The following is a 23,267-nucleotide window of genomic DNA, read 5'->3' on the forward strand; positions in this document are numbered from 1 at the left end:
GGTTGTTCAGAGCTGAGGGTGGAGGTGTAAAAAGATTGGGGATTGAAAGCTAAAGGGTATGATATGGGAATTCTTTTTAGGGTGATGACAATGTTCTAGGGATATGGATTAAGAGATACAAACTACTATGTATAAAACAGATAAGCAACAAGGATATAGTGTACAGCATGGAGAAATATAGCCATTATTTTATAATAAACTTAAATGGAGTATAATCTATAAAAACATTGAATCACTATGTTGTACACCTGAAACTAATATAGTATTATAAATTAAATATACTTCAATTAAAAAATAATAAAATAAAATTGATCGTAGTGAAGGTTGCACAACCCTGTGAATATACTAAAAACATTGAATTTTATGTGGAATGTATCTCAATAAAACTGTTATAAAAATACATTCATTAACCTATAAATCTATCACTGTTCATAATTTAGTTTCTATTCTTTCAGACTTTATTAAAGACATATATATATATATATATATTTATATATATATTTAGATATTCCCCCTACAGAAAATAGAATTACACTACATATAATGTTTTATAATGTTTTTCTTTAATTTAAGTGTACAGTTTGACCCCTGAACAATGTAGGGATTAGAGGCACCGACCCCCACACTGCCACACAATCAAAACTTTGCGTGTATATTTTGACTCCCCCAAAGTTAAATACTATTAGCCTACTGTTGACCAGAATTACCAATAACATAAACACTTGACTAACACTTATTTTGTGTGTTATATGTGTATCTACATATATTTTATACATTCATGACATACCTTTCTCTTAATTTTTTTGATATTTCTAGGCTACATGGTTTGTCTGAGTTTTTTCAAATTGTCACAAATCTCCAAAACTTTTTCTAATGTATTCATTGAAAAACAATCTGCATAAGTGGACCTGCACAGTTCAAACCTATGCTTTTCAAGGGTCAACTGTATTTTGTAGATATATTTCTATGTTTACAAATATAAAAACTACCATCACTTTCAATAAATGTTCAACAATATGGATATATCAAAATTTATTTAATCAACCTCCTAATGATGAATATTTTTACTGTTTCTAGTCTTCGCCATTATAAATAATGTTGTGATGAATATCTCTATACACATCTTTGTAAAACCTTATATATATCTTTACTGAGTCAAAGGGTAGGCACATTTTTTTTTTTAAAGAAAGAAAAGCTTTATTCTGTCTCAGCTTCAGGTTTGGCCACAGATGCACACACTGGGAGCTGTCAAATCAATGACATTTTCCTACTATAATAGTATAATGGACTTTTTCATGAAGAATTTATACTCTCTTCCTGAATCTTTTCTCCCTTATATTCCCCCTTCAGGGTAGGCACATTTTGAAAGCTTTTGACATACTGCCAAATTATTTCCCTGAAAAGTTTTTTTAAAAACAATTTACAGTATCATCAAGGTTGTGGGGGAGTGTCTATTTTCCCTAAACCCTTGTCAATATTGGGTGTTATCATTTTTCAATATCTTGTCATTCTGAAAGAAAAAAATTGTTACTGTTATTGTAAATTGCATTTCTCTGATTATTAGTAAAATTGGACATCTTTTGATGTATTTACTGGCCACATAACTAATTAAGATAAAATAATATTTCTCATTTAAGGAAAAAGGCAAAGAATTAAAAAATTCATATACTCCTAGAATGAAAGAATAGTAGCTGTACAAACCTTCCAGTGTATAGCTCAGTAGGGTGCAATAAACCAACTTAAAAATTATTTTAAGGATTTTTCATTCCTAATAAAAACATCACTCTTTGTGGACCATCATTATTTACTCTCGCATTTAACAAAGATTAACACATTCATCATAGTAATCACCCAGTGTTTGAAAAGTATTTAATAATAAAACATGGTCACCCACATAAAGTCTTTATAGACAGATAAGGATACAAATTTATGCTAAGTGGTTGAATTTTTAAATCTATTCTAGGTCAATTTGTAGGCCAGGGCAGAAGATTATCACCTTCTGGGGACCAGACATTTGAGAGGGTACATGAATACCTGTATATAATTTCTGAGTTTACAGACATAGGAAATTGTGTATCATATGAGCAGTAGAGACAGTAAGCAATACAGATGCTCAAAGGAAGACAAGACAGCTAATATCTCAAGCAGTCAGGAAAGGCTTCAGGTAGGGTATGAACCTTAAAAGGAAGATAGAACTTAGAGAAGAAAAAGAAACAGGAGGCAGAAGGAAAATAAAAGGAAGGAGAGCAGAAGGGAGAGGGAGGACATAGGCGGTATAGAAAAGGAGTGAAAGGAAGTAGGGTATGATTATTTCTGGTGTGAGGTAAAGTATAAGTGAAAGAATGGATAAGAGAATGTATATGGGATGTAATAATAATGATGACTAAATCAATTGGGCTGGATCTAAGTATTTAAATGGGGAATAGTAGATAAGAAAAGAATGTAGGTGTAAGTCAAGTTGAAGAGAATTCTGAATGCCAGGCTAAAACATTTGAATTATAAACAAAGAGAAAACACTAAAGATTTCTGAACAGGGCAATGTTAATCTGACAGAGATGGACTAGATACATTTAGAAGGGAAAAGAAAACTGAAGGTAATGGGTCAAATAATGGAATTCTTGACTAAAATGGGTGATAACAGAAATGGAAAAAGGAAAATCACTAATAAAGGAAGAACTGATAGACTATGGCTACTACTTGGATGGGAGCTTAGAAGAGCTGGGGTAAGAATGTCATCAAAGACAGACAAGGGCTTTCAGCCTAAGTGACTGGACAGAAAAAAAAATGTAGTAGAAGTAGTGTTTTCTGAAGAAATACAGGTAAAATATGTGAAACATCTGTTTATACAGATATGTACTACATAGTTACCTGTCTCCATTGTTACAGAACTGAACAGCAACAACCTTGTCCTAAAACATAAAACAGATTTTTGGTTAGAATTAATTTATTTTTAAAACGAATAAAGTACTCTTCCCGCCATATTCACATATGAAAGTATCATGGAGTAGATATTTTAATGCTATAATTTTCTTTAAAAAAACCCTCTAATTTTCTTTAAAAAATTAATGAAGGCTGAAACAATACATTAACTAAGGAGGAATACTTATCAGCAGTAATTTGAGATAAACCAGACATAAGCAAACCTGTTTCTAAACCATAATCTCAAGAGACAGATAGTTCTGAATAGGTGATAGTTTATTATATCCCCCATAATAAGACAGCACACTAATCTAAAATGCCAACTTAAAATAATTCATTTAATAGTAGTTGAATTAAATTCCTCACTTAACGTTTTTTTTTTTAATTTTAGAAAACAAATCAATGATTTCCTGTTTCTTACATGGTTTATTTAATTATTTTACAATGAATTCATTTGACTGTCTTTAGGTTCTATAATTTAGATACTGTTGTTTGAACCTTTCTTTACAATGACTAAACTATACTTTTACAAATATAATGTGCATTGTAGTGATTGTATTATAGTAATGTACCTTCAAATGTTGGAAACATTTTCACAAACCACAATTATTGAACTACATTTGAACGTAATTTTTTAATTAATTTTCTTTTTTTATTTGAACTTAATTTTTAATAAAAAGCTCAGATACTAAATGTCTTCGTATTTAATTATTTTTTCATTTTAAAAACGTATTAGGGCTTCCCTGGTGGCGCAGTGGTTGAGAGTCTGCCTGCCAATGCAGGGGACACGGGTTCGAACCCTGGTCTGGGAAGATCCCACATGCCACGGAGCAACTGGGCCCGTGAGCCACAATTGCTGAGCCTGCGCGTCTGGAGCCTGTGCTCCGCAACAAGAGAGGCCGCGATAGTGAGAGGCCCGCGCACTGCGATGAAGAGCGGCCCCCGCTTGCCACAACTAGAGAAAGCCCTCACACAGAAACGAAGACCTAACACAGCCATAAATAAATAAATAAATAAATTTAAAAAAAAAAAAAAAACGTATTAAACCGTCTTCATATGTTCAGACGTATCTGTGATTCACACTGTTCCATGATTTCACTGAGTATTTATCTGACAGATTCGGGATTCTCACTGCCAGTTGCAATAACTGGTTTTAGATGTTCTGGAAGGACATCTTACTTTCAATGACTAACAGCCACCACTGATTTCAACAAGGAATGTTTAAGTTTTCTGACTTTTTCTTAGCTAGGCCCTTGCCAAAACACCCCTACCAATCAGTTTTTCTTCATCTTTTCCCCCCCTCAATTATTTCCCATTCATTTATTATCTCCTCCTCTCTCAGCTCTCAATAAATTTGACTGCACTGTATACACACCTTGCTTGGGTGGTAACTGTAAAGATGCCTCCTTTGTGTGCTCTAGCACAAGTGGATTTTTCCCACTGGATAGTCTCAGATTGAGATCTTTATATATTTCCTAAGTTTTTCACTTTCACAATTTACATAATATTCCAGGATTTTAGTATCTAGGAATAAGTAACAGCAAGGTGAGAGCTCAGCTAGGTTCAGTAACTTTTCATAAGGAGAATATCCAATTATGTTTATATGGTAAGACAAAAGCAGGAGGCTGTTTCCAAAAGCTCAAGGAAAAGGTTTCTAACAGGGGTCTCTTTTACTACAAATTTCGGGAACATGATTGATTCTGGAACTCACAAAGTATCTTTTTTTAAAAGTCATCTTTCAGGGAAATTATGTGTGTTTTATTGATATGTACTAATACTATTCTAAATAAAGTGTCAATAGTAGTAGGAACAGTAACAGTAAGACTTGTAAAGCTGAGTACTTTCAAATGCTGACTATACAGCTTTGACAATGAGGAACATGAGATATACAGTGAGCTGAAACAGAAATACTCCCATATTCAACAGTAAATAATTACCTGGAGAAGGTAAGGAAATAAACAGAAGGAAGAAGTGAAAGGTACACAGGGATATGAATAAACAGTAGTGGCTCCAAGATTCCTGAAAATGTCACAGGAGAGTGGAAAGAGCTTGGGAGGAAAAATGCCAGGCACCAATGGCTGTCACCCCAGCATAAAATTGTAACTAAGTGGGATTAGATTTCAGGAGTCTGATGGCATTCTGAAAATAATCAAACTAAGATCAATGAGCTAAATTCAGTAAAAAGAATTTTTTTCCTAAGACATACTTTAATGTGTCTTTTAATAAGTGTATAGACTTCGAAGTAACAAACACTCATATAATTAATAAAATAAAGCAAGCTAGAAGAGGATTTTTATAAATTATTACTGTAATATATATTTTTCCCTTCCCATACAGTCAGATAAAAATTGTCTTAAATACTACAACCATACTAAATCCAGAATTTCACACTGATCTTCATTACTAAAGAGACATCTTACCATATAGGTTTCAGTACCAATCTATATTAAATTAGGGTAGAGATCAGAAAAGAAATAAAACCAATTTTCCAGGGGTGTTTAAAAAGAAAGCAACATATTTAAGTTTCTCATTTTGTTCTTACCGTATGTGACTCTAATTCAGCAATTTTCTCAGGGATCTCAGAACCCAAATAATATATTCTAATCACATGGTCAGTGCTACCTGTTGTAATGAACATACCACCTAGAGGATTAAAAAACAAACAAACATTGTCCCAAAGAATTTTAAAAACCCTCTGATGGCTTCCTTAGTTATACGTTACCTTGTTAATTAAAAAGCCTTCAAAAAACATAAGGTTATTTTCTAACCATTAAAGACATATTAACATTTCTGAGGAAAAGTAAGTAAAATTCAAGAAAAACAAGAGGAATATTTAAAGAACAACTATACCATTCACCCAATAAAAATCCACCAACTATATACTAAATACAGGCCTTTGGATCATAAACATTAAAGGCATTGAGGAATTCATTTCTTCATATTTTATGTAAAAACATAATGTTCCAAAATTATTTATAAAATAACCTATATCTACAATTCTCTGTATAGTGGCTATAGTGGTTGAGTGTGAAAACTCAGCAGCTTTTGGGATGATGAAAAAAATTCTAGAGATGGATGGTGGTAATGTATGTAGAACAATGTGAATATACTTAATGCCACAGAACTGTATACTTAAAAAATGTTCTTAAAATGGTAAATTTCATGTTCTATTTTACCACAACAAAAAAGAAAAGGTTAACCAGCACATAATTCTTAGCAGTAGAAAAGCACTGTTTACATACTGTGAACATGTCTTCTACATGGAGCCACTGTAAATGTTTTCTGAAAAGTCAGGGCAGGATTTTAGTGTTGAATTGTGTATCAGTATTGGGTGAAGGCTTTACTTTTTACCAACTAAATTCTGCATTATATAAAAACATATTAATTGTAAATAAGAAAACAACTCAAAATCTATTACATGTTAATTAGAGTCTACAAAGGTCTGTCTATTATAACATATGGTTCGCATTTTTAGTATGCTTCCATTAATTCTCAAACATATGCATTTTTTCTCCACAAAATTAAAAAATATTTTACAATTGAAAAATCTTTTATAACTGGATTATTCAATATTTTAGATACTCAAAACATTCAATTTTTACACATACCAGAACTGAAAGATGAACAAGATATCTGAACTCCAGGTCTAGATCTCTCAGTAAATTTCACGGGGCGATCTCTAAGAGAAAAGTAAGATGTTTTTATTTTTCATCATGTTCATTTAATGTGCAAGAATTTTAGCACACTGCTAGATAGTGACAGATTTATCATCAATATTATAGAAACCACAAAACTGAAGTAGTAAGTACTATTCCCATTATTGACGTTAAAAATACATTTAAACTTACAAATATACTTTATGCTATCAGTATTATTATGTTAGCTTTACAAACAAATTACCATGTTACTTACTACCATCATGAAGAAAGGTTCAAAGTGTTCTTACCAGAGTAAGAAATGAAACAAATACTCCTTATCAAAATTTTGTGTATAAATTAGTCTCTTCAACATTGGTTTCATAAAAAATTTATTCTAAAATCTCTAACATCAAATTGAAGTAGGTATGGATATGTACATATACACTCATACATATATAAATTTATATACTTACATACATGGACTATCAAGAATCTCTCAAGGTGATAAAGAAAAATTTCTAACCCAATTCTAAACTTACTTAAACTTCATTGTTTTTACATGCCATTGCCAGAAACAGATAGTTCCGTCAGCACCAGTAGAAGTGAGGTATCTGGTTGTGCCTTTAGTTGATGGACAAAACTGGAAAAAAAATTTTAATTAAAATAGAAACCTTTCATGTTCAAGCTTAATTTCAGTTTCAAGAAATGTTATTTAAATTTCCTAGATTAACGAATACCTTATAAAAATTCAAAATATCAAAAAACTAGAAAAGTCATTCATTGAATTTAGGATAAAATATTTTAGCTCTAAAGATAATTATTTTAAAATTATTCAACATCATACTTTAATATTATTATTTTCCTACTTTTAATGGAGGAAAAAAACAAAGTCATTACTAGTTAAACCATTACAAATCTGCTGAATACACGCTTATATAGCAACCATATAAAATTTTTATAGTTCACATGAAAAAGGCATGCATCAGAAGTAAGTCTAAAACAGGGATAAGGAAGTTAATGTCTAAGTATTTGGGTTTTAACATTTTACTTTAAACTCTAATTTCAATGAAGTATGATAGAAACTTCACCATTCTTAAATTTAAATCATCTTCATGTGTTTTAATGGATAACATAAAATAGGTCAAATGTCTGTATGTATCACTGTGGAAAAAAGAGATTAAAAAAATACACTTGAGTTGCCAATTTAAAGTATGACTACTATCTGATGGTCTTTATCATGTAGGATTCTCAGGCTCTAACTCTCAGTATCTTACAGGTCCTCAGAAGAGAATCAGAGAAGGGAAAAGCCACTAGGCTCCTGATACCTGGGACACAGGAAAAGGCTGAAAATCAAACCAGGGTCTCTAGCATGCTCATGAGCTTTAAAAATCCCAAATAGGGAATTCCCTGGCAGTCCAGTGGTTAGGACTCAGCGCTTTCACTGCCATGGCCCAGGTTCAATTCTTGGTCAGGGAACTAAGATCCTGCAAGCCGCTCAGCATGGCCAAATAAATAAACAAAAATTATATAAAAAATAAAAAAAATAAAAATCCCAAATAAACATAATGAATACCTTCCAATGAGATGAAAATTAAGGATCACTGGATTTGAATAAATTTTAAATTCAAATCAAAAGAAAATTATCATTATAGATATTAGAAGTCATTTATTTAGTTTTCTTGTTTGGAAGCACAGAACTTCTAAAGACTACAGAGTTTAAATCAAACAAAAAATATCAATTAATATTATCCATTAATAGTTGATGAATAGTAAAGAAATCAGTACTGAGGTAGCATGCTTATATTTTCATTTCTGACATAGAGAAGTGTGCAATAGAAAGCTTAATCCACAATCTATAGTAGGGGTCTGCAAATTAAGGCCCACACACCAAATCCAGCTTCCTGCCCGTTTCTGTAAATAAAGTTTTATTGGAACACAGTCACCTTACACTGTCTATGGTTGCTTCTGCATTGCAAAGGCAGAGTTAAGTAGCTGCAACAGAGACCATATGGCCTTCAAAGCCTAATATATTTACTATCTGGCCTGTAAATTTGCTGATCTAGGATCTATAGGAATGAGACAATAAAATATGAAATATAATGATTTTATTAAGTTTGAAGAAACACTAAAACTTTATTATGCTCATATTTAAAATGTTTCAATCACAAAGGGGAATTCAGTACATTAATGTACCTTAACTGGATTGTTTTTAAATGAGAAATCATGTTTAAGATTATAAAAACACATATGTGCATTTCTGAATACAAATTAATACACAGTTATTGAAGAAAAGTTAGAAAATATAGAAAAACAGAAAAAAAGCTATTTATAATTCCACTACCCAGAGGCAACCACTATTAACATCATACCATTTTACCTCAATTTTATTAAAAAAGAAAGAAAGAAACTGAAAGAATAAAAATACACTATGATGTTAACAGAGACAGTCAATTAGCAAAGAATAAAGCATATAGAATGCATGCTAAATGATGATCATTACTATGAACAAAAATGAAAGAGTGCTGGGGGGGGTAATGATTTACAATTTTAGAGTGGTAAGTTTGTCAGAGAAGGTCTCCCTGGAAAAGTGACAGACATTTCCATCACTTAGAAAGTAAGGGAACAAACCATGTGACTATCCAAAGAGGACCATTTCAAAGACATGAAACAGCAAGAGCAAAGACAGGAGTGTAGCTAGAGTGGTCTAAAAAAGCAGCTAAAGCAGAATGAGAACAGGAAATGAGTAGTAGGAGATAAGGTCAAAGAGAGCAAGCGGCTGAGTATGTAAGACCTTGTGGGTCATTGTAAAACCTTCAGCTTTAACTCTGAGTTTGGAGGCCATTAAAGGTTCTGAGCACCAGTGACATGATTTAACTTCCTTTTTTTTAAACTTCCATCTTAAAATCACTCATGCAGCTATGCAGAGGCTAGACTGGGACAGGAAAGAGGGATGGGAAGAAGCAGGAAGATCAGTTAGAAGTCTGTTCCAAAATCTAGGTCACAGATGATAGTAATTTGAAATAGGGTAGTAATGATAGAGGTCATGAGAATTTGTTCAGATTCTGGATATATTTTGAGGGTAGAGCCAACATGGTTTGCTAACAAGTTAGATATGGGCTATGAGAAACAAAAAGTCAGGGATTACTACTCTGAGCAATTGGAAGGATGAAATTGTCATTTGTTTAGATGGGGAAAGCTTTGGGAGGAGCAAATCTGAAGAAGGAAGACAGGGGTTCAATTTTGAAGATGTTGAGTTTGAGATGCCTCGTAGACATTCATGTGATGATGCCAAGTAGGTAGTTGAATGTACAAGTATGGAGCTAAAAGATAGGCCCCAAGATGGAAATACAAGTTTGGAGTCATCAGCATACAAGATGAAATTTAAAGCCATGAGAGTTGATGAGATCAGTAAGGGAAAGAATGTTATAGAAAAGAGGTCCATACAAAAACAAACCAAAACAAAAAACAAAAACAAAGAGGTCCATGGATCTCTAGGGCACTTACACACATAAATCAAATGAGACAGAAACTAGCAAATGAAACTATGAAGGAGCCAAACAGTTCCATAAACATTTCCAGTATAAACAAATATTCATATTTTTTTATGTTGTATGAGATTATCTCCAAATTCCAGAAACAGTCTGTCAGACAGGATGGTGGGAACACAAGTAACTAGTAATATCCCAAAACAAAATCCAAAAAATAATTTCAACTAATTAAAACTTTGACATAAAAGTGTTCAAATCTAATATATGTTGAATCCAATTCTTGCTAGGGCCTCATAAACAGGTGATATATTATTTAAATAACACACAAAAAATTGACTGGCATATTTATTAGTGATTAAAGAACAAAGAAAAGTGAATGGGAGTAATTATCTCATCCGCAAAAGTAATCTCCTTGACCAAAATAAAAGACAGTGTCAGAAGGATTCCTCTGTTTTGCTGTCAACACAAAGAAGAGAACAAAGTTCTTTGGGGAGTATCCAGGACTTTCACTACCAACATCTGGTAAAAACACTATATGGACAAATATTTAAAAACTCAATGTATTGTATGTCAAACATCAAGTTGAAATAAGAAATGACTGAAACTAAGAATAAAAATTTCCCTAATATTAAACTATGCATACACACACACACACACACACACACACACACACACACACACACACTAAATCTGAACTGATAAACATTTTGCATTAAATATTAACACAAAGTATGCCAATATTCAAATTAGAAGCTACTTACATCCTACCTAAAAGGTACTGGTGTTGTTCCTTAAGGCAATTCCAAGTCTCTTCCCTTCTTCACAAATACAAATGAGATAAAGAAGATGTCTTACACTGCATTTGAAAAACCTTTTCAATGACCTTTTTACTTATTTCTAAAGGGAACAGATTTATATGAAAAGGAAACTTTAAAAAATACCTGTCTGCAAGGTAGGGACAAAGCCCTTAAGAGATCAATATTTTTCTGTTGCCATTCTTTGTATAATCCACACGATATAACAAAAAACAAGAGAATTCTCATTCTTATTACATATACTAGAGGTATCTTTTTATTTTTCTTACCTGTATGGAAGTAATAGAAGCTGAATGTCCCTGAAGGACTGCAACTGGTGCACAAGTTCGAAGACACCACACTCTTACAACTTTATCACAGCTGCCTGCGGCAATGAGAGTGTTTTCATAGTTAACAGCCATGTCAGAAATTTCAGCAGAGTGCCCTCGAAGTGTAGCAAGAAGGCGCCCATCATCTGTTGCCCAAATTTTCACCAAACAGTCATCTGAACCCTATAGCAACACAAAAGGACAGAAGATTTACAATAAAGCAGAAATTCGCTCCCTCCCCGCACAAAAAAAGCAAAAACAAAGGAGAATTTTATTAAGTTACTTCTAAGCCTTTACTTTTTAGTCTCTTTTCTTCATATAACATGGAGTGAGTAGAAAATATAAAATATGTCCAAATGATAGCACTGACAAAGCACTGTCCAAACTGATAATGGCATATGTGAATAACTCCTCAAAACTACTACCAATCCTGACAACTCAAAATATTTTTTACTTTTAAGTGATTTGGCATTAACTATCTCTGCCATTATTTCTTTCCTTACACCTGACAGCCTTTTTTCTTAATTGCTTGAATATTTTTTTTCTCTACAAATACTTAAAACTTTAACCTAAAATCTACATGCAAACATGAGACTTTGTTAATAATCTCTGGGGAAAATATTATGTGGAACTTCCTACTGAGAATTTCAAAAGAGCTTTAAATAGTAAAAAGCAATTCTACTGTGGTAGATAAGCTATTTAATAATTATCTGTTTATAAAAAGATGAAAATCATCATCCTCATCTTCATCAACACCCATATACTTAGGTGATGCATTTTGGAGTCATGAAAACATCAATGGAAGAGTCTGTAATGAACTCCAAGAAGTCGAACTTCTCAAAATACAAACCACTTCCTTTGTTGTAGCCTAGGAATTTAAAAAGAAAATTATGCCATTACCTACACTTCTACATTAACTTAGTACTGAAACAATAAGACTAAGCCTTTACTTGGAAATATTAGTGTGCTATAATTTTGTACTCAAAAGCACACAATATGATCTGGTTAATAAAAATCCAATTTTAAAAATAATTAGTATTAAATTCAAAGAGAGATATATATAATAACTGTAATCTTCATTACTAAACATGTAGTTCAACTATTCAACTATAAGGATGATGTAATCATTAACTAAGCAGAACTAGCACCAATGGAAAATGCATTTTAATAAATGTTTGCTAAAATGGAATGAAACCAATTGAGTAGATAAACTTGTTTCACATAAATTAACCACCTCTAGAATATAAGGCCTTCTGAAGATTTAATTTTTTTAAATTAGATTTCCCAAATGATAGAGGTCATTATAGTTCATCCATTTACTTATATAGAAAGAGAAAAGATTTTCAATTTCCACTCATCTTTTCTTGCATGCATGCGTCTAAAAAGGAAGAACTGCTTACAAAGCATAATTCAATGCCATGAAGCCTAGCTTCCATTGTTGTAAATCTCTAATATGCTATAGTATCATTAATTTTAAACTTACTGTAAAAATTCTTCTCCCACTTCGGTCAAATGCTACACAGTAGACAGATGACAAGTGCCCCAGAATTCTCTTATGCATCTTAATGTGCTGGTAAGCAGATGAAGGGAAAATATGGCTGAAGCGACTACATCCGGTTAATTGCCTGGCAGAGGTGATATTCACTGAAAAACAGAAAACACGGGATTCACTTCTTAAAACCTAAAAGTGAAAACTACATTTAACATGAAGTTAAATCATCAGTATTATGATGAAACAAAACAGGGTACACACACCACGGCAATTCTACACTGTGAGAAGTCTAAATTCCATCACACATTTCACGATTTTATGAACTCAAGTTCACTACCACAAAGCACTAAGAATACTCTTCTTTCAAATCCCAGAAGTCTGATTTTCTGTTTACCTTACTATGGTTTCCCAAGTACAATCCCCTTTTGCCTTTCTTGGTATACTTCAGACAAAGACACTGTAACTTTAAATATATATAGGTAAATCTTACCATAACATGAAAGAATTTTAGAATAAAAACGGTATTTGGTTAAGTATAATACATCTTAAAATGTATATAGGAAATTTTATGAACTCCTGTCCTACCTCCTCACACCCATCCACCCTGTAAACAGCTGTGCCTAAAAATTCAAGAGTAATACAAGAGATGTATACAGTAAAAAGAGGAAGGAAGCTATAACACCACATAGGTTTTCAGTAACAAACAATCCTTTCTAGACTTGTCTATAGGTTCTCCCCCTTTTTGGTTTCAGAAACTATTGACTCTCCCTCTAATCAATGAACTTTTGAGAATTCATCTCTTATAAGGTCATCTTAGATCCTGTCTCCTGTTTTGTTTGTTTGTTTTGTGTTCTGATTTTCTTAAAAAGCAGCCAGAATAAAGCATAAATCTGCAAAATTCTCCTACAAATACCACCTGGATTCTACTCACGTCCCTAAAATGAAGATCTTGTTCCCTATGTAAGGATATACAAGCACCTACTTGCTCTGTGACATTCCACCAGTCTTCCCTTATACACTGAAAGTATTCAGCATCCCACATATTATATTTTAATCAAAACATAGAAGCCTTAAAGGTTAAAGTGACCTTGAGGCAAGGCAAAATTTTACCATACTTCTTAATAATATAGTATAAATAATAATAGCTTTATGTTGAAACAAGGCAAAATTAAGGCAAGAATTGGGTTGTAGCTAGATTAGTACAATTAGAAGCATGCCACAATCAAAAATAAGAAACCTTTCAACATCTCAATCTTAAGAGCAATGAAGTCTTTTTCAGGCAATGGTCAATCTACTGGCCACCTTAAACTGACAAAATGACAAAAATTGAATGATGAATAGCAAAATCCAACTTTGAATGCAAATCATAAGAACACATTAGAAATCTGAGTATTTATGTCGAGATGCTGAATAAATAATGGTGGAAAATCCATAAGCATCAGTACTAGGTAAGAGGTTTCCTTTTTGGCAGTTGCTTCCCATGCCAACCTCTAGAAATGGCCACAACTCTAAGATGGGAAGAGCAGGCACCGTAACTTTCGTACTTTAGCAGTCTTCCCTCTCCAGTCAAACATTTCTTACTGCTCTGAGTTCCTTTAAACAATCAACCATTACTTCTGCTTTGCTTTTTTACATTCATATTCTGTAAATAAATAGAGGAAAAGGTGTGTTACTTTTAAGGAAGGATTTCTCAACCTTGGAACTATTGGCCTTTGGAACTTTGGGACTAAGGATTCTTTGTTGTGGGGGGCTGTCTGTCTACTGTAGAATGTTTAGCAGCATACCTGGCCTCTACCCACCAGATGCTATTAACACCCCACCAACAACAACTTGTGACAAGCAAAAATATCTCCAGACATTGCCAAACATCTCCTGGGGAAAAAACTGCCCCTGGTTGAAAACCAATTTGAAGTTTAAAAACAAAAAACACCATCAACATGAAGAAAAAAATCAGAAAAGCAGAGATAGAGAAAGAATCAGAATTACAGAATATATGATGGACTATTCTGTAAAAATTAATAATTAAAATATGAAAACTCCATCAATGTGGAACAATTTAGGAACTACAAAGCAAAAAATATAAAATATGAACTTGTAAGTAGGTGATGATTTAAATTATACAAAAAACGCATACATATATGTATAAAGACTAGAAAGAAAAAGAAAAATGAAACCAACTGCTTTGTGATAAAAGTATAGATTTTTTTAAGTTTCACTTAACACTCTTCTAATAATACATTTTTATCTTAAACACAAGTTTTCTATTAGGTTCTCTAGTCCATTAACAGCTATTCAAAAAATTCCTATATAAGGTATATCACATATTCGACAGCAGGATCATCAAATATTCCTTCTTTCCTATCTCAGCGATTTTTATTTATTCATATAGCACCTGAGATGATAATATTTATACATTTTTCTCAGTCATTTGGTAATGTCAACAGGCCTTAGGCTCTATATACAATAAGGAGTTCTGTCAACACTCTTTTGCATGTATTCTCCATTTAGCCACTATTTTTCAGCACTGATGCTTTTTGCTTTTCTTACATCTCTAAAGAATCCTTTATCAAGAACATTTTCTGAAATTTTTAATGGCTGATAACTGACTATAAAAATACAATTAAAAAGAGTTCACTTTTGACCAATCCTTGAGTATTTTACTAGAAAGTAGATCTCATTCTTCTAGCATAAATATTATATAGCTCCTTCGGGGGAGAGGGATGCTTAGAGTCCTTATTCCTTTCCTCAAAAGTAGTAATAAAATAAAGGGACACACACACACAATTATCACTGTGTTGTATTTAAATATCTCTGTCAAGATTACTATGAAAAACTATATGCCAATAAAGTGGACAATGTAGAAGAAATTGACAAATTCCTAGAAATGTACAATCTCCTAAAACTAAACCAGGAAGAAATAGAAAATATGAATAGACCATTGGTAACCAATCTAGTGGTTACCAGTGGGGAAAGGAAAGGGGGAAGGGGCAAGTTAGGGATAGGGGATTAAGAGGTACAAACTACAATGTATAAAATAAATAAGCTACAAGGATATATTGTACAGCAAAGGGAAACATAGCCAATATTTTATAATAACTATAAATGGAGTATAATCTATAAAAATGTTTGAATCAGTTATACACCTGAAACTAATATTGTAAATCAACTATACCGCAATTAAAAAATAAATAAATAAAAATAAAACAGTCAAAAATAAAATAAGGGACTTCCCTGGTGGCGCAGTGGTTAAGAATTCACCTGCCAATGCAGGGGACATGGGTTTGATCCCTGGTCAGGGAAGATCCCACATGCCACGGAGCAACTAAGCCCGTGCACCACAACTACTGAGCCTGTGCTCTAGAGCCTACGAGCCACAACTACTGAGCCCATGCACCACAATGAAGAGCAGCCCCTGCTCGCCACAACTAGAGAAAGCCTGCACGCAGCAACAAAGACCCAACACAGCAAATAAATAAATAAATAAATAAAATATATACCCTTTTTAAAAAAAATTTAAAAAATAAATATCTATCAAATGTACTATTTGAATGCATTGTTTCTTCTTCTATTATAAGCAGAATGCAAGATTAGAGATGAGCAATTTAAACTTTCACCCTAACAAAGTAGAATGAAGTATTAATGAGAAACAACTACAAATAAATAAAAAAAGAAAAATCCCACAATCCTATGCCAATATATCCACTATTCATTATTGCATTCTCAATATTAAGCCTTCTAAAATCTACTGTATTTCAAAGGTATGTAATAAGTTTTAGTATATATAATTAATTACCTTGATTACTTATTTAAGTATTTCAAAAACACTATAAAGAGTAAACGTTATCTCAGCTTCAATTTACTAAGGAATGTAGCTCTCAAAGTTACAAAAGTGAAATGACAATACAACCCTCAAAACACTGGTTAGAACGGGGCAATCAATCAACATAATTTTAGTCAGAACAAAATGCCTGCTTCTCCATCCACTGTTGTTAAGGATCTGGCAACCTTGAAAAATAGTACACCTTAATTATGACACCTTTCTATCTGGGGAGCTGATATGGTTATAGTCAGGTTCGAACAATCAACTACAGAGCATTTTCTCTTGAGTACTGATGTGAACATGCCAACCTTGTCTTGAAATACATTAAGAACTTTTGAGAAAAACATCTTTGATGTCACAATAATTTCTTTGTATTTAGCAATGCTGACAAATTCAATTAGTAGATAAATTAGTCAAATATACATATATATAAAATGTATTTAAATACAAAATATTACATTCAGAATCCACTATGTCTCCTAAGTTTTTTCTTTAAATCTTTGTAGGATAAGCTTCCAAACTGTTCTCTAAAAAATGATATATGAACTAACCCAACAAGAGACCAAAATGCTTAAAGATTCAAGTAATAACAAGATAAGACTTATTCAGTGTATTTTATAAACTTTTTAAGTCACAGAGATTAATAAACAGCTACAAATGGAATAATTGCTTTCTCTCTTTAAAAGGTATTTGTTGACAACCTACTATGAGCTAAAGCACTGTGACAAATACTAGAATACAACTTATAAACGAGTCAAACAAGATTCCCATCCTTGTGGAATTTACATTATTCCACTGGGCAAAAGCTTTCATCATTTACTCAATTGCAGGAATGAATAAGATACTTTAATGAAGTGATCTGCAGAAATATATATCTCTCAAAATGTGTTTTTCTAATAAGTTCTGCAAGTGATGCTGATACTGTGCCAAATTTGTGAACTACCAATTCTAGTCCAACTTCCCTCCCCACAAAATTATCCTTTCTATAATGTATCTGGTAGATAGCCATTCAGCCTCTGCCTATACACTTCTAGTAAAGAGAAGATTATTTCTCAAAAATGAATGATTTATATGTTGAGCTGTTCTAATTTTGCAGAGACTCTACCTTTAACTGAGCTCAATTTCTTTCCCTGCAAGTTCCAGAGAATCATACAGGTTTAGCCCTTGAGAGCTACACTTAAAAAAAAAGTCAAATCCCTTTGTTATATGGTAATCCATGAAATATTTAAATCATTTGTGCCTTAAGTCTTCTCTCAACATGTGAAGTCCCCTCTATATTACTCACAGCCGTAATTTACAAACACCTTTCTTTCCTATCATTCCCTATAGAAAAAAACATTCTTTCACCATAAACGCTACTGTGGTTGCTTTTTTCTGGTAAGTCTCTAGTTCATCAATGTCTGAGCCTCTTAAAACAATACGAGGACTTCCCTGATGGTCCAGTGGTTAAGATTTCGCACGTACAATGCAGGGGGTGCGGGTTCAATCCCTGGTCAGGGAACTAAGATCCCACATGCCGCATGGTACGGCCAAAAAAACAAAAAAACAAAAAAACAACTGAGCAAAATATCCCCAGTGGTCTGATCAGCACAGAGTACAGGGGATTATTTCCAGCTATGCCTCTATAAATGCAATTTAAGATTGCAAAGACTACACTAGTTTTCTAAAACGGCTGCCTTACACTATCTAATAGTCAGATTAAAGTTAGTTTGACATTCTTTTCTAGTAAATGTATTTAAGGTCCTAGTGATCACCTCCTTCTTTTCTAAAAGTACACAAACCACTTATTAAATAAGCCTGTCTAAAATTTTCTTGGGGTTAAAGCTAAGTTCACCAATCAATAATTTAAAGATCTGTTCTTTGTTCCCTTATTGTATACTTGTCCATTGGTCATTTCCATTTCTCTTGTCTACTCTGATTTCACAAAGAATACCTGCCAGTGAAAACTAGTTCAGTATACTGTGACTTAATTCATTTGGGACTCTTAAAGCAGCTAGGTACTCATGCATCTTGGGCTTTCTTCTCTTTTAACCATGCTAGCTCTATCCTTTACAGTTTAGAGATCTTCCTCTTTGATAGAGAAGACTAAAGCAAAATATAATTATCCCCAGCACTTACATTTTAGTTATAAATTTATTCCATCTATTCCTTTTTAATAAATCTATAGGTTCCTTCCCCATATGCTAATTAGAACTTTAAAGGTGTTTTGGGGGTATTCTTATATGGATTGAACCATATGAAATTGTTGATATTCAACCATTTTCTACAAATAGAAGTAGTAATTTTAAATGGCTCAACATAATAACTAAATTGGAGTGGGGAGGAATAAAAGGACATTCATTATTAGTTTGATATAGATATCCTGCTTTTTTACCTCTCCATTAGGAAAGCATCATCCATACTGTACAGTCTGTAATATAATCCAATATAAATTTCACACTCAGTCTCTACACACTGTTTTTCATAGCACAGCCACATTTTGGCCTATGGATTTGTAAATACATTTAACATGCACTGCTACTCCTTACCTTCCTATTAGATATGTTTGTTTAGGACCAAGTATCGCCACTCATCACATTTTAAGAACTAATACCATTACAAGTTTTGAATGTCTTTATGTTAAATTTTCTAGTTCACTTTGTTGCGTTATATCTAATATTTGTAAATATTCTGCCTAACCTGTATGTTTTCTATCATGAATTACTGGTCACTTCCTCCTTTATGGATCTTTTCCCTATGTTATACCTACTATACTTCATCATATCACTTTTTTTTCTTATGGGTAATTTTACTAGTGCCAGTAACAAACGGTAAAATTAACTTATTTTGGCTTAATTTTCTGTGCTTTCGCCACATCAGTTAGAAGTGGTAATGAACAGTAAAAGGGAGAGAATACAAGGTCACAGTTATCCCACAAGAAGACTCAAATTTTATGAAGAACATATTAAAGAATTAATTAAAACTGAATAAAATGCACATAAAGATTCTCCTGAAATCTATTTTTTCTATTAATATTTTAAATGCTATTTAATTACCTTTAGAAATTAATAATACTGAATGGTCTTTGAAAAAAGGAATAGAATAATATCATAATTTGAAGTGTATAATATTCTAGTGTATGTTGGATATTAATGCACCATTTTATGTAATCAAATTCTATTTGTTTCAAAATTACAATATGGAACACTGTGTCCCAAATTAATAAGGTTAGAATCAGACTGACTTTTTTCATCTAGTCTTCAATAACAGCTTTGCCTTCCTCACTTTTTGGCATCCTGAATTATAAGGATGTGCTTCTTTTCTTACGTTACTCTTTTTTTCACTGTCCTCTCCATTAGTTATCCATCCCACCATTTTATAGAAAAAAAGGAAAATCTACCAATAACCTATAAAATTCTAGTGTTAGAAAAAAGTGTGTGTATTTTAGAACATTTGTTGAGTGTGGCACAAGATATACTATTTATTCTCTTGACTTCAAAGGTTAGCACTAGACCCTCAAATATTGAAGGGTGATTTAAAAAAAAACTTAAAAAAATTAGAAGAATCAATAACAAGGACACTTAACAACAGTACATCCAAATTGAGGACTTATTACCGGGTTGTTGTACCAAAAAAACTGTATTAGTACATCAGCTTATTCCTACAATAGTTCAAGACCACACAGTTTGTTCTCCTAAATTCAGTCAATCACATCAACACACTTAGGTCAGTAAGCAAAAAGAAATAGAAGGATCATTGCAAGTGCATAAATTCTGTGAAAAAATACCTCAAAGCACATTTCCTTCTATTATCTTCATACATGAAAGATAGAACATTATTAGACCAAAAAATGATTAGGAAGCCTATGCTAAAACATACTGAAACAATTATATAACAGGTAGAGGACAAAAACTGTCAAGTAGTAAATAAGTTTAAAATTAGGGAAAGTTGTAATAAAGTATAAAATATTTGTTATTTTATACTAAATTTAAGGTTTTATATTTTATATACTTAATAAAGAAAATGTTGAATTAAAATGAGTATTTCTTATAGAATTTCATACTCCACATGATTTCTTGCTAAGACACAGCTATCAATAGCAGAATCCAAATTTAAAGTGCATTAGGGGAATGATGTCAGCATCATGACAGTTTAGTTTTTCTTTTTTTCTCTCCCCTCTGATGAACAACTAACTGGGCAATAATAGCTGAGAACATCCCAATCATGGGAAAGGACTTGGACATACAAGTACATGAAGCTAATAGAAAACCTTATTACCGCAATGCAAAAAGACGTTCTGTAAGACACATTAAAATGAAAATTTCAGAAATCAATGATAAAGAATATTAAAGCCAGCAACAGTAAAAGAGAAAGTAACCTACAAAGGAAACCCCATTAGCCTATCAGCAGATTTTTCAGCAGAAATTCTATAGGCCAGGAGAGTGTGGACTGACATATTCCAATTATTGAAAGACAAAAATTGCCAGCCAAGAATACTTTATCTGGCAAAGTTATCCTTCAAAAGTGAAGGAGAAATAAAGGTTTTCTCAGCCAAACGAAAGCTGAGGGAGTTCAGCACCACTAGACTTGCTTTGTAAAGAAACACTAAAAGGAGTTCTCCAACTGAAATGAAAGAACTAAAAAGCGAGATGATGACATATGAAACACTCTGGTAAAGGAGAAAAATGGACAGAATTAGAAAACTGTAATTCCATATTAGAATGGTATGTTAACCACTTAACTTTAGATACAGGTTAAATGGAAAGACTATTAAAAATAACTATAACCACTATAATTTGATAATGAATACACAGCATAAAAAGAGGTAAATAGTGAAATTGAAAATAGAAAAGTGGAGGAGAAGGACTCCCCTGGTGGTCCAGTGGTTAAGACTCTGTGCTTCCATTGCAGGGGGCATGGGTTCAATCCCTGGTTGGGGAACTAAGATTCCACATGCTGCATGGCATGGCCAAAAAAAAAAAAAAAAAAAGAAAAGTGGAGGAGAAAAGGGGTGGAAATCTTTAAAGGTGAATGAAGATAAGTTGCTATCAGAATAAAATGGACTGTTTTTTCTTATCTTTAAGATGTTTTATGTAAGCCTCATGGTAACCACAAAGCAAAAATCTGGAATAGATGCATTAAACTAAAAATAGGAGAGACAGAGCATTCCACCATGGAAAACCAACAATTTACAAGGCAGGCAGAAACAATGGGAAAAAGAAACAATGGAGACATAAAACAACCACAAGGCAAACAATAAAATGGCAGTTGTAAGGCCTTACATAGCAATAATCACTCTAAATGTAAATGGTTGAATTCACCAATCAAATGGCATAGAGTGGTTGGATGGGTAAAAAAACAAGACCCAACTACATGCCATTTACAGGCAACTCGGTTCAGCTCTAAAGACATATAGGCTCAAATTAAAGGGATGGAAGAAGATACTACTGGCAAGTGGAAACCAAAAGAAAGTGGGGATAGCCATATGTATCACGCAAAGTAAGACCTTCAAGCCAAAAATGATAACAAAGACAAAGACTGTCATTATATAATGATAAAAGGAGTCATTACATCAAGACGGTATAACAATTGTAAATATATGTGCAGCCAAAATAAGAGCACCTAAATATATTAAGCAAATACTAACAGGTCTGAAGGGAGAAACAGACAACAAAACAACAATACTAGAGGACTTTAATACCCCTCTGTCAGCAATGGATAGATCACCCAGACAGAAAATCAATAAGGAACGGTTGGAATTGAACATACTTTAGATCAAATAGACTTAACAGATATATAGAACATTCCATCCAATGGCAGCAGAATAAACAATCTTCTCAAGTGAACATGAAACATTTTCCTAAATAGATCATATGATAGGACACAAAACAAGTCTTAGCAAATTTAAGACTGAAATCATTCCAACTATCTTTTCTGACCATAATCGTATGAAACTACAAATCAACAACAAGAGGAAACCTGGAAAGTCTACAAATATGTGGAAACTAACCAACACACTTCTGAAAAGCCAATGGTAAAAGATAAAATCAAAAAGGACACAAAAAAACTATCTGAAACAAATGAAAATGGAAACACAACATATCAAATCCTATGAGATGCTGCAAAAGCAGTTCTGAGAGGAAAGTTTATAGAGATAAATTCATGTATTAAAAAAATTAGAAAGACTGGAAATAAACAACATCACTTCAAGAAACTAGAGAGAAGAACAAAGTAAGCCCCAAGTTAACAGAAGGAAGGAAATAATAGATATCAGAGTGAAAATAAATGAAATAGAGACCAGAAAAACAATAGAAAGGTTCAACAAAATTAGGAGCTGGTTCTTCAAAAAGATAAACAAAATTGACAACTTTAGCTAGGCTAAGAAAAAAAAAAAGTGAAGACTCAAAACAATATTAGAAATGAGAGACATTACAACTGATACTGCAGAAATACACAGGTTCATAAGAAACTACTATGAACTATTATAAGCCAACAAATAGATAACCTAGAAGAAATGGATAAATTCCTAGAAACACATAAACTACAAACACTGATGCAGGAAAAAATAGAAAATCTGAACAGATCAATAACAAGTAAAGAGACTAAATCAGTAATCAAACACCTCCCAACACAGAAAACCCCAGGACAGGTGGTTTCACAGGGAAATTCCACCAAAAATTTCAAGAAGAATTAATGACAGTCCTTCTCAAATTCTTTCAAACTGTAGAGGAGGGAACACTTCCAAACTCATTCTATGAGGCCAGCATTACTCTGATACCAAAGGCAGATAAGAGCACCACAGGAAAAG

At 32.7% G+C, this 23,267-nt stretch overlaps 1 protein-coding gene across 6 annotated transcripts in view; it reads right to left on the bottom strand.

The window, feature by feature from the left end:
• Positions 1-23,267, bottom strand: part of BRWD3 (bromodomain and WD repeat domain containing 3) — a 115,077-nt gene that overhangs the window by 57,492 nt on the left and 34,318 nt on the right. For all 6 annotated transcript variants that reach the window (XM_082447349.1, XM_082447352.1, XM_082447350.1 and 3 more), the window contains 6 exons: positions 12,652-12,812; positions 11,130-11,351; positions 7,097-7,197; positions 6,528-6,598; positions 5,462-5,562; positions 2,869-2,909 (listed from right to left, as the gene is read on the bottom strand). In XM_082447349.1, coding sequence (XP_082303475.1) covers positions 2,869-2,909; positions 5,462-5,562; positions 6,528-6,598; positions 7,097-7,197; positions 11,130-11,351; positions 12,652-12,812 — 697 coding nt within the window. The remainder of the gene's footprint in view (positions 1-2,868; positions 2,910-5,461; positions 5,563-6,527; positions 6,599-7,096; positions 7,198-11,129; positions 11,352-12,651; positions 12,813-23,267) is intronic.

Source organism: Balaenoptera physalus, assembly GCF_965194825.1.
Source record: "Balaenoptera physalus genome assembly, chromosome: X".
Classification (NCBI taxonomy): domain Eukaryota; kingdom Metazoa; phylum Chordata; class Mammalia; order Artiodactyla; family Balaenopteridae; genus Balaenoptera; species Balaenoptera physalus.